Here is a 15,085-nt window from a genome sequence, read left to right on the forward strand (position 1 = left end):
AGATTTTAAAGAAATATTCAAATTAAAAATAATAGTAAATAAAAAGTTTTGAAGATAATTTCAGTGCTTCTTGAGCAATTCAAGATCAAACACAAAGTTTTCTGGTTTTGGGGGGGTGGTTTTGGTCAGGAGTAAAAAAACCAAAGTTTTATTACATACACACGGAGGCCCAATAATGAAATTGAGACCCAAAGAAATGACCAAGGCAGGTAGTTTTTTATACCTTTTATACAGAGACAATAAATGGGTGAGGAATTGACAGGATAAAGAAAACAGGTATTTGAGGGCTTTAGTAAGGAATTCTAAGTGGAATCTGGGCTGAGGCAGTAGATTAGTAAAAAAGTAGCAAGGTGTATTTCTGTAGCTTTCTCAACGCTAAGGTCTCTACCTCTGATGATAAAGATGTCTTTTACTTTTTTTTTTCCTTTTTCAAATTTTTATTTAAATTCTGGCTAGATAAGGGGCACCTGGGTGGCTCAGTCAGTTAAGTGTCTACGCCTTTGGCTCAGGTCATGATCTGGGACTAGTCCCAAGTGGAGCTCCCTGCTTAGCAGGGAATCTGCTTCTCCCTCTCCCTCTGCCCCTCCCCCCTGCTCATACTCTCTCCCCCACCCCCCCAGCACTCTCTCTCAAATAAAATCTTTAAATATTTTTTTTAAATTCTGGTTAGTTAACATACATTGTAATAGTGATTTCAGAAGTAGAATTTAGTGACTCATCACTTACATACAATATCCAGTGCTCACCATAACAAGTGTTCTCCTTAATACCCATCCCCACCCATATCCCTCCATCAACCCTCAGTTTGTTCTCTATCATTAAGAGTCTCTTATGGTTTGCTTCCCTCTCTCTTTTTTTCCCCTTCCCATAAGTTCATCTGTTTTGTTTCCTAAATTCTACATAGAAGTGAATTCATACAGTATTTGGCATTCTGACAGAATTCTTTCACTTAGCATAATACACTCTAGCTCTACCCACATCGATTGCAAATGGCAAGCTTTCATTTTTTTGATGGCTGAGCAATATTTCATTATATATACATATGCATATATACTACATCTTTATCCATTCATCAGTTGATGGACATTGGGGCTCTCTCCATGGTTTGGCTATTGTTGATAATGCTGGATAAACATTGGGGTGCATGTGCCCCTTTGAGTCAGTCATTTTTGTATCCTGTGGGTAAATACCTAGTAGTGCAATTGCTGGGTCATAGGGTAGTTCTATTTTTAACTTTTTGAGGAACCTCCATATTGTTTTCCAGAGTGGCTGCACCGGTTTGCATTCCCACCAATAGTGTCAAAGTGTCACCCACTCCCTGCATCCTCACCAACATCTGTCGTTTCCTGTGTTGTTAATTTTAGCCATTCTGACAGGTGTGAGGTAGTATCTCATTGCAAACACAAAACACACACAAAAAAAACCCAAAACCACAAAATTTTCTCTAAGCTTTGGTTTGTCAACCCAAAAATTGGTATAACTCTAGCTACCAGTTTAATAAAGCATTTAAAAAATCTGAAAGCGAATTAACAACTTAAAATCATATGTGTAAATGACTGTAACTGGAAGAACTAGAGAAAGCCCTATGGAGGAGGAGAAGAGGGGCCCTCATCTCAGGGCTGAACTGGAGCTATGCTCTGTATGACAATGTCTTCCAGGTAAATATTTCCCCCTTCCTTACAGATCTGACTGGTAAAATCTCCAGGGATGAACGGCTGTCATTAGAAGGCCATGTTCTCAGTCAAGTACTTATGTGAATAGAGACCAGACATCAGACACTTCACACACACCTGTCTTGGCCTCCTTCCCCTTCCCCTATTCTGTACTAACAAACACTTAAGAGTATCTAGAGTGAATCAGTCTGACCTGGGGCAATGTACTCCTAAAACGAGTGTGGGATTGGAGGGGTAAGGGTGGAGTGCAGACCCTGGGGTGTGGCAAACTCCTGCAGGAGGGGCTGAGGTTTAACTGAGAAAGCAAGATGGAGCTCTGAAAAGGTAGTTGTTCGAAGGAAGTGCTCTCAGAATCGAAACAGGAATCTTTAAACAAAGCATAAAGTTAGAAATTGGGGAGGGGAAGCACCCATGAAGAGCTCCCTATAAAGATAATGTGAATTTTCCTTTCTCTTAGACCATGAGAAAATTCTCTTTAGCTTAAGTTTTAAATTATTTCCTTTCAGAGCTAGTTTCCCCCTCACTTCAGTCAAGTCTCACCTACCCCTCTGACTTCTGTGTCATATCATGGGTGAGAAGTGGCACCTGCCCCACGTTCTCTATTCTCCCCCTTCTGCCCTGCCCCAGCACTAGCCCAGGAAAGGGGACTGTAGGCCACGAGTCCCAGGCCAGAAGCAGAAAGAAATGAGCAGTTGCCATGGAGGAAGAAAAGGGATGTGGGAGAAACAGTTACATGGTTGTGAGTGCACATCCTTGCTCCACACTTCCACCAAATACACTCCAAGGAGATGATTCTCAAGGAGGAAGGGAAAATGGACACTTGAGTCATCCGATGAAAACTGTCAGCTATTATTTATACTCCTCTATTTCTTTTATTATTAGTAAGAAACCAATCAGACTGACATTTTATAAGCTAGTATTTATACTCCTCTATTTCTTTTATTATTAGTAAGAAATCAATCAGACTGACATTTTATAAGACTTTAAGCATATATACATCCACCCAAAAACCAAAAACAGGATTTTTCCAAACCACACATGAATGAATAAGAATTAGCTGGGTAAATAGCTGGGAAAGTGTATTCCTGGGACAGGGAGCAAATATGTACAGGCCCCTAAGATAGGAATGAACTTAGCATATTTAAGGAACTGAAACAAAATCAATGTGGCTACAGCTGAGTGAGAGAAGGGAAAAGGGACATGATAGAAAAATGAGAACCTCAGACTTCAGTAGGTCAAGATTTTTCAAAACACAAAGCAGGAGTAGATCTCCACATCTCAGAGCCTGCCCAGAAACTTATGCTTCCGGGATGACCCAGGAAACAGTCAACTAGCCATCTGCCCTTCACCACAATTACCAAGGACTTAATAACACAACAACAGGTAAGGTACTATGCCATGTAGCTAACAAAGCACTTTTATAAGTGTGGCCTCACTGGCGTTTCCCAACAACTTCGTAAGATTCATATCATCTCCATTACACAGACATACAAACAGAAGCTAAGAGTAACTTGCCCAGGTCACCCTCAAAGATAGACATGAAAATAAAAACTTCTACCTCCAAATCCACAGTTCTTTTACCTACACCAACTGGATAAGCTGACACAAAGCTTAAGAATTAGATGATGAGGGGTGGGGGATGGGTGAAACAGATGATGGGGGTTAAAGAGGAGGACACTTATCATGGTGAGCACCAAGGAATGTGTCGAAGTGTTGAATCACTACACTGTGCACCTGAAATGAATATAACACTGTATATTAATTATACTGGAATTAAAATAAAAAACTTAATTTAAAAAAAGAGTTAGATTGAGCTTAAATAAATAAATAAATAATATTATGATTCTTGAATGTCAAAAATGTTAATTCTATGATGTATTTTGCCATATGTTTTTCACTTTTATCACTTTGCCTTGGTTTCGTCCTAAGAAAGGTCTTCTTTATTCTAAGGATTATAAAATATTCACCAACTTTTAGTGATCTTATGGTTGCATTTTTTTTATCATTTAAAATTTTCATCCATCTGATTAAGGAGGGCACATTTTGCATGGTGCACTGGGTGTTATACGCAAGTAATGAATCATGGAACTTTACATCAAAAACTAGGGATATACTGTATGGTGACTAACATAATGTAATAAAAAATTATTAAAAAAATGTAATCCATCTGAAATATATTTTAGGAGTGTGCTGCAAAAATGGAAATGTTTTTTCAAATGGTTAGCCACAATTATGCCCTTCATTCCCCAATAATTTAAAATGTCATTTTTACTATAAACTAATAATCCTCACCTTTCATATATACAGTCTGATTCTAATTTATTTATTTCTCTTTATTTCTGCATTATTACCACATTGTTTTCATTACAGAGTTTTGTAATATGCCTTAACTACATAAAACTTTCAACTCTTATGAGGCGAAATACCTCATAGGAGAAAGGTAAACCAGAAAAAATATTTACAACACGTGGAGGTCTTATAAATGAATAAGAAAAGATAAACCATCAATAGAAAAATGGGCAAAAAGTAGTGAACAGGAAATTAACAGAGGAAATACAATCAGCCAATAGCCTTTAAAGGCTATCCCACTCAGTAGTAATCAAAGAAAAGCAAATTAAAATAAAGAGATATCATTTTCATGAGAATACTCCATGCTAGCGAGAGAGAAAAAGGGAGATGTTCATAGGGACAACAAGTGCTATAAACTACCTCGGAGGCAATTTAGCCACGTACCACATTTGGCAATGCAACAACTGGAAAACTTCTGACCCAGAAATTCTAATACTAAGATCTATCATTACTAAAATATTAGCATAGATGCACAAAAATCGCACGTACAAAGATATTCACTATGTGCTTTATTTATAGTAAGTATAAAATTGTTTATAATAACAATTTGGAGCAGAAGTTAAGAGCACAGGCCCTGGAGCAGACTGCCTAGGTTTGAAACCAAGCTCTCACACTTACTAGTCAAGTGAGCTTGGGCAATTAACCTCTCTGTGACCTCATCTAAAACCTTTGTGTGTTTCTGTGATGATTAAATGAGATAAAAATGCCTGTCTCATATACACATACACACACACACACACACACACACACACACACACAGACAAATGCCAGTCATATAGTAAGTGCTCAATAAATGTTCGGTTTAACTATTAAAACAAAATATCACAAATGACCTAAACGTTCAACAACAGGAGATTGGTTAGATAAATTAGGATAATTCCAATTTAATCTAGTCATTTAAAAGAATATGGTACCTATCTATATTTTTAAATATGAAAAAAAAATCTAGAAATCTAAATACCATATTGTTAAGAATAATTATCTTTGGGGAAAGGGGTATACATTTATAGTGCACGACTTCTATTTTCTTCCTTTCGAACTGTTCAAATTGGTTTTTTTGGTGAGAATGACTTTTATAATGAGAAATGAAAACTCTTCACTTTGAAAAAGAAAACTCCTCAAAATGACAAATGCATCCTCTTTAGGTAGCCTCAGAAAACACACTCACTGGGCATTGTTTCCATTGCTTTCCTCATCAATGATTCCAGGCACGGCCTTCCCTGCAGCTCGGCTAATTTCCCTTGAAGAAAAAAAATTAAATCTAGTAAACCAAAAAAAATTTAGGAATTTCACACTCCATTCATTAACAGTAAGTATGAACTAACTGCAAGGATTTTGCAGACTTTTTCAAAACATAATTCTTAAAACTTAAATAAAGGTACACCTACATACCTACACCTCTTTGTGTAGCTTGCAAAAGTTATATATGAGGATCAGTTCTTCTTTCTTGAGTCCTGAGGGAAGGATCAATATACTAGACCATATTCTAGACTAGATCCACATTCTAGTCCTATATTCTAGACTCTGTATCATCAGACCCAGCAGAGCACCTGGCATATAGCAAATTCAAGTGTGGAATGAATAATTTTGAATATAGGGAAAAGCTCACAGAGAGGGCACCCGATGCTGCTCCTCTCACACATTCACCTCCCACTTCTCCAAAGCCCCTAATTTATCCTTTAAGATCCAGTGAAACAGAAAAAATTGACCTCACCCCAGCTCCAGGGGTAGAGAATATGACCCAGCTATACGCATCATCGGGGCATTCTATGCCCTCTGCCACAGTGACCAGTTCAGGATGGGCATGTGGCGTAGGCCAGCCCAAACAGAGCAAATCTCAGGACTACTCTTGCTGGGAATGCTGGGACCAAAGCAGGCTCTCTTGCCCTAGATGGTGTGGCATGCAGGGATACTGCTAAATTATTCAGCCCATACACACAGCAGAGCAGAGCCAAGAGAACTACAGAGCAATGGAACTGGAGCCCTGACAACATCATCAATTTTCAGTCAATCCACACCTAAAGCCTGCCCTATTTCTGGGCTTTTCAATTACATGAATCAATAAGATCTTTTCATTGTTTCATCCCATTGAGAGAATAGGGTTTTCTACACTTGCAACTGAATGCATTCTGACAAAAAGGTGAATGTGTAATAAGGTTTCAAAACATGGGAGGAACGTAACTGGAGGAATGAGAAGTAACGGGATAAAATAAACTATAATACAGTAAAATAAAACAAAAGAACAAGAAAGGAACAAAGGCCAGTGACAAGAACGTGTGAGAAGAGACAAGAGAAGATAGGAATCATCTGTAAAAACATTTCTGCTTTCAACACGCTTACCTATTCAGGACTCCGTTGGAAACTAGAGCTTCTTTAGGATGGAAATACTTATAATATACATTTCTAACCACAGCATCTTTAAGGGAAAAAGAGAGGAAGTTGCATCTTAGATTAGAAATAGGTTTGAGGGGCGCCTGGGTGGCACAGCGGTTAAGCGTCTGCCTTCGGCTCAGGGCGTGATCCCGGCGTTGTGGGATCGAGCCCCACATCAGGCTCCTCTGCTATGGGCCTGCTTTTTCCTCTCCCACTCCCCCTGCTTGTGTTCCCTCTCTCGCTGGCTGTCTCTCTCTCTGTCAAATAAATAAAATCTTTAAAAAAAAAAAAAAGAAAAAAAAGAAATAGGTTTGATATGGGGCGCCTGGGTGGCGCAGTCGTTAAGCGTCTGCCTTCGGCTCAGGGCGTGATCCCAGCGTTCTGGGATCAAGCCCCACATCAGGCTTCTCCTCTGGGAGCCTGCTTCTTCCTCTCTCACTCTCCCTGCTTGTGTTCCCTCTCTCACTGGCTGTCTCTCTCTGTCAAATAAATAAAATCTTAAAAAAAAAAAAAAAGAAATAGGTTTGATATTATAGACACATATAAACTTTGACCTGTAGGGAACCCTGGAACTCTGTTCCGATTCCTCCTATTTTATACACGGAAGAAGCCTAGCCCCAGAAGTCTCAGACTGCCACTGAGATCAGAATGCTGGACCACACACCCTCAGCCCAGGGCTCTTTCCACTATACTATTAGGTCCAGAGGGCTACAATATGAATAATAAATAGGAAACAACTGCTTCTACTAAAATAACAATAATAATAATTACCATTATTAACCATGATTCCATATTCTTCTAGAAGAAAGTTAATATTCGTGTCAAATCTGGATTCCCCACCCTCTCCTAGCATCACAAGGATATCACCACCACCATCAAGGTATTTCTTCAGGACTTCAAACTACACAAAGGAAAAAAGCAATATATAAATATACCCGAAAGACTTTTGTCTAAAGTACTATGAATAAGATCTTAACTACCTGAAAAATAAACAAATCTATAAGGCACTTAAATATAAATGTATATAAGATAATATAAAAGGTACTCTCTTCATAGGATTTCCAAGCTTGCCTTTAAGCATAAAGTTTCAAAATACTCAAACTGAATTAACATTTTCCACACTGACTATCTGGAAAGCAAACCAAAAGTGGAAACCATTAGCTAAAGGAAACTCACAGGCCATTGAGCAGCAGCCCCGGTCTCAACCTAGTGGAGACAACATCAGCACTGGTTGAAAACGATTGCTCCAGACCAAACCTTCCCCTCACTGCCAGCCACAGACATCAGGATGAAGGCACTGCATACCACCCCGAGGGAGGAATTCTGTTCCAGTCACTGACTGATCAAGCCACAGTGAGAAATACATGTTATCTGCTTATCTCTTGGGAAGCTCTCTCTTGCTTTCCCAAAGCTGAGGAGGGAAGAAAAAACTAGGACTGGTCTTGTTGACCCAGCTTGAGAAAACCTGGGGTGAGTGGTCTAGACCAATAGTCTCTCAATTTTCCTCAAGCACCCCATAAGAAAATAATGTGAACACGTACTCTGATATGTGTATAAAGTACATGTGTTTATATAATTATAAAACATCCTCCCAAAAAGGGAAATTTTGAAGGATAATAAAGATACGACAAATAGAGTTTCCTTCCGGCACCTCAGTGATTTACCATATACATCCCACTTTGGAAACCACTGGCTTCGCCCAGCTCTGCCACAGCAAAGCCTCTTGCTCTTGCACACTCCCTAGACTTCCTTCTCTCCTCCAGCCCCCTAAATATAGAAAACATAGTGCAACAATTAACATCACCAAAGGGGCTAGCTCCCAAATGAGATCTTCACGGATCCTGGACTCTGTACGAGACTGTCCCATTCATGGGGATCCTACATACCTATTTTTAGCCTTTGTTTCAAAATGTCAATTATAAAGAAGGGCTCAAGCATTAGCAAAGTGAAATACACGTATTCTTCTAGTGCCGATATGCCCAAACACTGACAATTTGAAGCACACATATTCTTTTATACTTTTACACATATTCTTTTATAAGTCATCTTCCTTTAACTTCTTTACATTACAGTTAAGACACTTATTTTTTTAATGATAGTGGGTTATAATATCTAGGCTTCTCGATTCAGAATAAAGGTTCATTTATAATATAGATAGGGGTGCTGGATGGCACAGTCGATTAGGCATCTGACTCTTGGTTTTGTCTCAGGTCATGATCTTGTGGTCGTGGGATCAAGCCCCACATTGGGCTTCCGGCTCCTGCTCAGCATGGGGTCGGCTTGAGATTCTCTCCCTCTCCCTTAGTCCCTCCCTCCACTTGCACTCTACCTCTCTCTCTAAAATAAAATAAATAAATAAAATCTTAAAAAAATAATATAGATAGATATTGATCTGACAGGGTTGGGAAGCATGGTCTGGGCCAACTGGCGGTAAGTGAATACCATCACCAAGCAAATGTGTAAGCCAATGGAGCTGAGGTGGGAACAAAGAAAAACTAAATTCAGTCTAGTTTCCAGCTTGATTCTCACATCTAGTATCAAACATATGATGTCCTGTCATAGAGGTTTCTGGAGGACAACATCAAAGAGGGATCATCTAGTCTATGAGGAATGAACTGGCCCCTTTACTGGTTCTAGGAGGCCGGCAGCAGTGTCTAGGAAGGCAGTGATCTCTGCCTGGAGGAACACCTCTACTGACCATTTGGATCAGCTTAGCAGAAGAATAAAAACACAGGGGGATGTTGGTCCTTAGAAAGAAGTTAAAAGTTTTTCTGCCTTTCCTTCCCACCTCACTCCACCTCTAAAGAGAGGGCATGCTGGACGGGCATGGTCTGGTGGGAGAACATTTTATTAGGCTAAATATGCCTCTCAAGGGATTCTATCTTTTGGATGCCACTGCCTTCCATCCCTAAGAGCCTGAAGTAAGGTTTGACCTAGTGCCTGTTCCCTCTTGGGAAAAGGACCAGGCACTGGTCTCTGACTCTCTTTCCAGATGCCCTGGCTTTTCTGAGGTTGCTTGTTTCCTCAGCAAAGACCTGGTCACCTCTCTCTTTGTCTTCACTAGGTGGAGAAGGGTGGTAGCAGAGGAGAAATTATTGGAGTGTGAGGCTAAAACCCAACCAGGAATATAGTATTCCTTCACAGGTCACTGCCCACTGTGTGTACATTTCCCTCAGGGTCTCAGTGGGTGGGGGCAGCTGGCCAACTCCATGTTCCTAACAGGAATTCCTGCCTCTTCTCTCAATTAACCTGATCAGTTATGTCTCTCTTGATGCCCTTCTCAGCTGAGAAGGTGGCCTTGCAGTCAGGTCAACAACAACAAAAAAACAATAGAAATGCTTCCCTGTAGACCTCCCTGCTGTGTCCCCACCCAGAGTCAGAGCAAAAGACTGTGGAATCCCCCCAGTCTAAGGACCACATCGGTCCCACCCTGCCTCAACTTCCCTACTCCCCACAACCCTCCCTGAGCACCACAGCACTTGTAGGTCTCTATGAGAAAAGCTCTTGTTGTGTTCTGGGGTTTCTGTTTAGTTGTGGCAAAGTACACGTAACATTTACCATCTTAACGATTTCTAAGTGCGCAGGTCAGTAATTAAGTACATTCACATAATTGTGCAATGGATCACCACCATCCATCTCCAGAACTCTTTTCGTCTTGCAAAACTGACGCTCAATACCTATTAAACAACTCCTCATTTCCTTCCTCACCCTAGCCCCTGGCAACCACGATTCTAACTTTATATGAATTTGACTACTCTAGTCACGTCGTATAAACGGAATCACACAGTACTGGTCTTTTTGTAATTGGCTTCTTTCATTTACCATAACGTCCTCAATATTCACCCATATTGTAGCATGTATCAGAACTGCCTACCTTTTTAAGGCTGAATAATAATTTATTGGATGTATATACCACATTTTGTTTACCATTCATCCATTGGTAGACTTGGGTTGCTCCTACCTTTTGGCTATTGTGAATAATGCTGCTATAAACGTGAATGTACAAATACCTCTTTGAGATTCTGCTTTCAATTCTTTTGGATATATATCTAGAAGTGGGATTGCTGGATCATGTGATAATTCTATTTAAAATTTTTTGGGGAACTGCCATTCTATTTTACATAATGGCTGCAGACACATATTTTACCTTTCCACCAACAGTGCACCTAAGTTCCAGTTTCTCTACATCTTTGCCAATACTTGTGTTCTGGGTTCTACATTTATCATTCTTTGTCTATTCTATGAAATAGAATTAAAACAGCTTCACGTTAAAAGGAATTTTCCTATTTTCAAAGCAAAAATATGGCGAACAGGTATGGCTGGTACTTAATTAGCCTCAACTATGTGTCTGGTACTTGACATGCAGTATCTCAGTTAATGATCATTAACAACTCCATGATGAAGAAAGACAGGAAAGTGAATACCTTAAGGCAATACAGTGTACGGTGAAGAGGGATTAAAACCAGAATTTCAGAGCCCACGCACCTAACCTTCTTACTGTATTTCTTCTTTTTGGATATTTCTTACCTCAGCTGCAGTAAATTTTTCCCTTGGCCCAGCTGTAATCCACAGTTTCACCCCAATTAGCTTCTCAGATGTGATTTCATCTTTTAAGCTAGAAATATGATTTTTAAAGTGTTAGATCCATAATTTAAGCCAATTTAGGAATTATTTTAGCCTCTAGACTATATGGAACCCAAAGGCCAGAGAGGCCCAGAGATGAAGGGATTTAGAGGTACCTGGTACAGCCTCTCTCCCAGAGTAAAAATCCTCTCTATAGGCTTGTCCCAGATCAGCCTCTGCTCAAATACTTCCTATTGGCCAAGATGTCCAAATTAAACCATGCAAGATGAAAGTCCTCCAACTACTAATTCAATCAGCTCTGCCATTAGCTGATATGATTACATATCCTTACCCATTAAGAAAAACCATTTACACACACACACACACACACACACACACACACACACACACACAAAGAGATAATTCTCATCTATCCTTTCCCTAAACTGAAGTACTGACCCAAGTTAAAATATGGAGAAAGACTCTAACCTCTTAAAAAATTGTATCTGTATAATTCGAATAATTTTTTGATTTGTAATTTGGGAGACAATATGCTAATTGTCAATTTTCAAAAGAGATGTTTTTTATAATCTTTTAATTACTTCTGAACAATCTTTATATTGAACTCCTTCTATCTAAACAACTTCTTACATAAGAAAATAAAGACTTTCCAATTATTACCAGCAGGCTATTATTATCACTTAGAAAGGAAAACAATATATATGGTCACCTCTGAATCTTCCAATTACTCCGAAGTCTTTTCTGCATGGATTTATAGCCATTGTTGGTGGTAAATACTTCTTTTTTGTATGCATTGAAAAGAATGGTGCTCCGGAGCTCTTTCTCCATGGTTACCTTATGGAAAAAAGAAGGGATCAGAAAAAGAGAAACAATAAACAATATTCCAAAAATCCTAATGGAATAAACAGTCTTCTAATTTATCAAGAAAGGGCATACAGCTGCAACCTAGCTATGAAATCCCTATGACTCTCAAAGGTTGAGAATGAAAATGCATAATCACAGCTACAGAAACGTTAAGGCCAACTCTGGCTTTTGCCTCCTGTTTCTTGCCCTGGCCATCCTACCAGCTTATTCTCACGACCCTGCCCTGCCATCACCCTACCTTTATGCCGTTAGACCATGTTTCCCACTTGATTTCTCACTGCTAACTACCGTTAAGTGTGGGGCATAGTCTTCTAGATTCTTTTTATACACGTTACCTTACAATTTTTTTATGATATAGGATCCAACACACTTTTTTCACCTAACTTTGTATCTTTCCATGTCAGTACACATGGATCTACCACATTTTTTTAAAACTGCTGCACAATATTGCATTTATGGATGTACCATAATTTAACCAGTCATACAGGTGAACATATTTTTTTTCAAAATTTTTGCTAGTAAAACAATGCTACAAACATCATCCTTAAACATGATATTTTTCTGCACTTTTCATATTTGTAGAATAAATTCCTACCTGCTGAATGGCTAAATAATTTCCAAATTGCCCTCCAAAATTGTATTTTTTAATTCCATTAACACTAATGCATTTGTTTCTATGTAATCCTATTTCTAATCTTGTTCATCTTTGCTAATAAAATAGGCAAAAATAATTTTTTTTTTTTTTTTTAAAGATTTTATTTATTTACTCAACAGAGATAGAGACAGCCAGCGAGAGAGGGAACACAAGCAGGGGGAGTGGGAGAGGAAGAAGCAGGCTCATAGCGGAGGAGCCTGATGTGGGGCTCGATCCCATAACGCCAGGATCACGCCCTGAGCCGAAGGCAGACGCTTAACCGCTGTGCCACCCAGGCGCCCCAAAAATAATTTTTAAAAAAGCCCTCATTGTTTTAATTTTCACTTTGAAATTGGTAAGATGGCCATCTTTCACTGTGCATATTGGCCACTCATATTTCTTCTGATTTTCTTGTTCATGTACTCTGTTCATTTTTCTATTGGGTTTAATATTTTTCTAACTGATCATTAAATACTTTCATAAATGTACTTGTCTTTAGACTTAGCTTCTAGTACTTTTTTTTGGTTTGGTTTGGAATTTTGCAGGACATACAGAAGGTTTTAAATTTTACAGAGTCAAAAGTATTAATCTTTTCCTTTCTGACTTCTGGATTGCAGGACATATTTACAAGAGTTTTGCTGTGCTAAGGTTACAAATACATACACCAATTGAAAAGAATGCTTTCTTCTAGTACTTTGTTATGTCGGTTTTTAAGATATAAATTTTGGCCTATTTGGAACTTATTTTGGTGATCAAAATGAGCTTCATTATTGTTCTTTTTTTAATTACTAGAAAGCTGCCTGACACCAAACTACCTTTTCTTTTCTTTTGTTCTAAGATTTTATTTATTTATTTAATGAGAGAGAGAGAGCATGAAAGCGCACAAGAGGGGGACTGGCAGGCAAAGGGAAAGGGAGAAGCAGGCTCCCCAGGAGCAGGGAGCCTCTATGCAGGGCTTGATCCCAGGGTCCCAGGATCGTGACCTGAGCCGAAGGCAGACACTTAACCAACTGAGCCACCCAGGTGTCCCCAAACCACCTTTTCAATGATGATTTGAAATACCACCTTGACTACATAATATATCCCCATAAGTATCTGTATTTGGATCTATTCTGAATTCCATTACATTCTATCTGCATCTAAGTTCCTGCTCAGTTCCATACCATTTTAATTACTACAACTTTATAATATGTTATACTATCTGGTGGTGCTGCAGAGCTAATCCTCCTTATTATCCTTACTTTTTAGAATTTTCCTGCCTAGTCTCACATATTTTTTTATTCCAATTGAACTTTAAAATCTTTTTTTTTAAGATTTATTTATTTATTTATTTATTTATTTATTTAACAGAGAGAGAGAGAGAGAGAACACAAGCAGGGGGAGTGGAAGAGGAAGAAGCAGGCTCCTAGCGGAGGAGCCAGACGTGGGGCTTGATCCCAGAACGCTGGGATCACGCCCTGAGCCGAAGGCAGACGCTTAACAAGGCAGACGCTTAACGACTGCGCCACCCAAGCGCCCCTAAAATCATTTTGTCATCTTTAAAAAAAAAAAAAAAAAGGAGCTCATGATTACAGCACCAGGGTCTTTTCACGTTCCAACCGTCCGTGTATACGCTTGTCTTCCCAATGCGTACATACAATATTGTATCCAGCTTTTCCCAGTTTCCTGAAAGAAGTCTTCATGGTCAGGTTAGTGGTTGTACGCTCTCTTGCGTGGTTATGCCATAATGAACTCAACCACCGCCTTCATGGGCATCTTTTCAACGATTTTGCCGTCACAAACAAACTGGAATTTACATACTTCTACTCTTGCCATTATTTTTGCTGTAGGACACATTCCTAAGAACACGATTCCTAGGAAAAGGGTTTGAGACTAAGATGTTAACGATTCCTCGACCAATGCTCTTTCATACTCAGCAAGACGACTAAAAACCCGCCAGGTCGCAGGCGACGGGGATTCGAACCCAGGGCGAGGTTCGGGATCCAGGCCTATATCCGCGGCCCCAGTTTACTATATCCCAACGAATCTCGATTTTCCACAAGACTGGCCCAGAGGCCTCAGGAACAGGCCGGCGAGGCCCTCGCCAGCTCCCAGGCCGCCCCAACGGCTCGACCGGCTCATCCCAGTCGGAGCCCTTCTTACCTGAGGCCCAGTGACCACCATCTTCACCTGACACCGCCCGGCATCCCGCGGCCAGGTATCCAAGGCCTCTTAGCAACGGCGCTGGAGAGGCGGTGCGCCGGGCAGGCGTTCCTGGGGCGTGGACGTACCCCGGAGCAACGTGATGACGACAGAACGAAGGAGCCATTCCGGAGCGACACGGAGAGGAGGTCGGGGGGCGGGGCTAATATGGGACTGTACCATTATGTGGGATGAGGGGTAGACCGAAACAGAACGTGAATTAACTTCATGACAAAGACAAGCCCATCTCGTTTCGTCCTTTAATATCAAGTATTATTAGAGACTGGTAAAAATGGTAGGACCCTAGGGCCCAAACTTCGCTCCGCCGCGAGGGAGAAGAGCGAAGGCTTCCGCCGGGGGGGGGGGGGCGGGGGGGATGCCCTAGCCTCGGCCCTAAGGGCGCAGGTGCGGAGAGGAGGGGTGAACC

General features: G+C 40.2%; 1 protein-coding gene across 3 annotated transcripts in view; it reads right to left on the minus strand.

The window, feature by feature from the left end:
• The window catches only part of IFT52 (intraflagellar transport 52), a 35,279-nt gene extending 20,509 nt beyond the window's left edge, over positions 1 to 14,770 (minus strand). Inside the window, exons 1-7 of one of the 3 annotated variants that reach the window (XM_045804651.2) lie at positions 14,620 to 14,762; positions 14,115 to 14,330; positions 11,689 to 11,813; positions 10,923 to 11,010; positions 7,167 to 7,296; positions 6,363 to 6,438; positions 5,191 to 5,262 (exon numbers count right to left, since the gene is read on the minus strand). In XM_045804651.2, coding sequence (XP_045660607.1) covers positions 5,191 to 5,262; positions 6,363 to 6,438; positions 7,167 to 7,296; positions 10,923 to 11,010; positions 11,689 to 11,813; positions 14,115 to 14,159 — 536 coding nt within the window. In that variant the 5' untranslated portion in view covers positions 14,160 to 14,330; positions 14,620 to 14,762. Of the gene's footprint in view, positions 1 to 5,190; positions 5,263 to 6,362; positions 6,439 to 7,166; positions 7,297 to 10,922; positions 11,011 to 11,688; positions 11,814 to 14,114; positions 14,331 to 14,619 lie in introns of those variants that run through there. The other 2 variants (XM_045804652.2, XM_087853572.1) reach the window with 2 other exon arrangements.
• Between the last annotated feature and the right edge of the window lie 315 nt (positions 14,771 to 15,085).

The sequence above is a fragment of the Ursus americanus genome, chromosome 22, assembly GCF_024610735.1.
Source record: "Ursus americanus isolate L20-20 chromosome 22, mUrsAme1.1.p, whole genome shotgun sequence".
Lineage (NCBI taxonomy): Eukaryota > Metazoa > Chordata > Mammalia > Carnivora > Ursidae > Ursus > Ursus americanus.